The sequence below is a fragment of the Helobdella robusta genome (assembly GCF_000326865.2).
Source record: "Helobdella robusta unplaced genomic scaffold HELROscaffold_53, whole genome shotgun sequence".
In the NCBI taxonomy this organism is placed as follows: Eukaryota; Metazoa; Annelida; class Clitellata; order Rhynchobdellida; family Glossiphoniidae; genus Helobdella; species Helobdella robusta.
Window position 1 is genome coordinate 502,427 of NW_008705278.1, and position 2,383 is coordinate 504,809.

General features: G+C 32.0%; 1 protein-coding gene across 1 annotated transcript; it reads right to left on the minus strand.

Annotated features, from left to right (window-relative positions):
• Positions 1-960: 960 nt before the first annotated feature.
• On the minus strand, positions 961-1,618 carry HELRODRAFT_179269 (hypothetical protein; the record flags this gene model as incomplete). The annotated part of the gene is made up of 3 exons (XM_009028118.1): positions 961-973; positions 1,061-1,313; positions 1,450-1,618. 3 exons carry the CDS (start codon positions 1,616-1,618, stop codon positions 961-963), a joined length of 435 nt encoding a protein of 144 aa, XP_009026366.1.
• Positions 1,619-2,383: the final 765 nt, after the last annotated feature.

The window sequence follows — 2,383 nt, forward strand, 5'->3', positions numbered from 1 at the left end:
GCCGGCACTGCAAATCATATCTGTTGTTGCTTTAGTTTTGCATTTTTCTATGAACAATGATCAACAAATTTTTTAGACATTTTCACAGCAATCGACTGGGAATAAAAAATCAATTCGTTTTCTTTTTCTTGCTTGTTAATAAAAATCTTAAATCAAAAGGCTCTCGTACACAAAAAAGACTTAATAACGAATATCGATCTGTAATATATCAGTGTAGTCTATAGAGCAATGCCTTTGTGATTATTTCACTATTTTGTCGGTCGTAGTAGGCTGTGCCGTTGCAAATCAATGACATAAAAAATTCTGATGTTGGTCATTTTGTCGCAAGCGTCCGAATTAAAAAAACTTCATCTGAATATTTCTGTTGAGATTCGGATAAATTTTTTCATATTTTTTGCAATATAGTAATATTCATGAATGATATTTTATGTCCCGTGTGGTGTTTGTTTATAGGAGAAATAATTTATATTCTTCTTGAAGGTTTATAGGTTAGCTATTTCTATTTCAGGCTGAATTACACTCGAGATCGTGTTTTGTATTTTTTCAATCGGAGTCGAAAGACACCGCTCATATCAATTTGTAGAATATTAGCTGGTCGGATTTTTTTAACTTCATAAATTTTGTATGTAATAGAAAAATTATTTTCGTTGTATAAAAACAGTTTTATACGTAAAATTCCATGGGACATGAAAAAATTCGTTATATAGAGATTTTCGTTGTATAGAAGTTTGTTATAAGGAGGTCCGATTGTATATATTTTTAAAATATGTTATACTAACAGTTGCTAAAATCTGTTAATATAAAAGTTATAAACGTCAAATTGGATATAATTAAATTTTGATTTTTTTTTCAAATAAACAAACATTTTCAATTCTGAAAAGTACTCATTTTTAGCATAATTTTGAAAAATGAGAGAGAGGAAAAATTACAAAATCATCTCTCAGTCTGAACGTCAATCGATCATATTAAGGACCTGAAATGAAAAAATCATCAAAATGTTATTAATTTAAAAGAAATAATGTTTATTATGCAGTTGAACATAAAAAGTTTGAAAAAAAACTTGCTCGTAAATGTTTTCCTACAGTAGAAGATGCATTTTAAGCAGTCGGTTGGATCAGTTATCCACATGGCAGCAGATGTAGTCGGAAAAGGTGGGCTTTCAGCTGCCTCAGCTTGTGCGATACCGTAATGAGCATCGGGCCAGAAAGAAGCATCATAATTGGTTTTGTACCAATCAGCATAATAGGTCGTAGTGCATTTCCAGGAGTTGTTGGTCAGAATGTAGTGGTCTGGGGTGCTGGCTATGAAACCACCTGTGATAGTCATTCGATTGTTTGAATAAACAACTTTATTTGCAAACGAGCACATTTTCTTGGCAAAAACCGAGTTGGGTGGGAAAATTACCGATAATTGCTAGAATTTTTTAACAAACTGCGTTGTAATAATAACCATCGTTTTCGTTGTTCCAGCCCTTGATTGCAAGGACATAGAGCACTCCGCATGTCAGGATGTATGTATCAGGTACATCCCACTGGAGTGCATGTGGAAAAGTCGCCGGAACCACGGATACGTTGTTTCCGTTCACATAAAATTCTCTTATTTCATTATCCACAGACATCGTCAGGGCTATTTGAAAATATTTATAAATGTTAACATATTATTAAATGTTATATTTAAAATTGTTTGCTTTAATTGAAATGATATGAAAAATTTGATAATCTTTTTTACGAACAAACAATAACCACCATCCCTGTAATATCCCTGGAAAAATGATGACGATTCATCTCACTGTTGGGATCAACCGCAATAAACTGACCCTGCATCGGCCTAACTCACGACAACTTCTAAAATTGTAACGACTTTTTTAGCTAACAACTTCTTTAAGTTATTTTCTTTCATTTTTACCAAATATTTTTTGTAGAAATGTAATTTTTTGATCAGCTGAGAGAATTGGCGCAGTGTTTTGATGAATTGTTCAGTGATAAATGTTAATAATTAAATATAAAAACAAAAAAATCGAAAATATCTTTTTGTTTTAGCATTGGCTTAAGGCCTATGTGATCATTTTCATTACCAATAAATTCCAGAATTCTTACATCGAATGAAAACAAGTCTTACTAACGCAACGTTTTCCAGCTAGCACTGTCCTGCATTTGAAACCTCATGGATTAAAGTTAAAATCAATGTGCAACAATCCATTGTAGTTAAAATTTTTATTTCAAAATCAAATTGAACTAGCCTTGTAAGCTTGACAATCGAGAATGTTAGAAATAATTTTTGGTTCAAATTCGCAATTGAAATCGAACAGCTGGCAATATTTAACGGATTCACCGGCATTATTGAACCTGTAGTTGAATGCGTTGCAAGTGATTTTATTATCAAT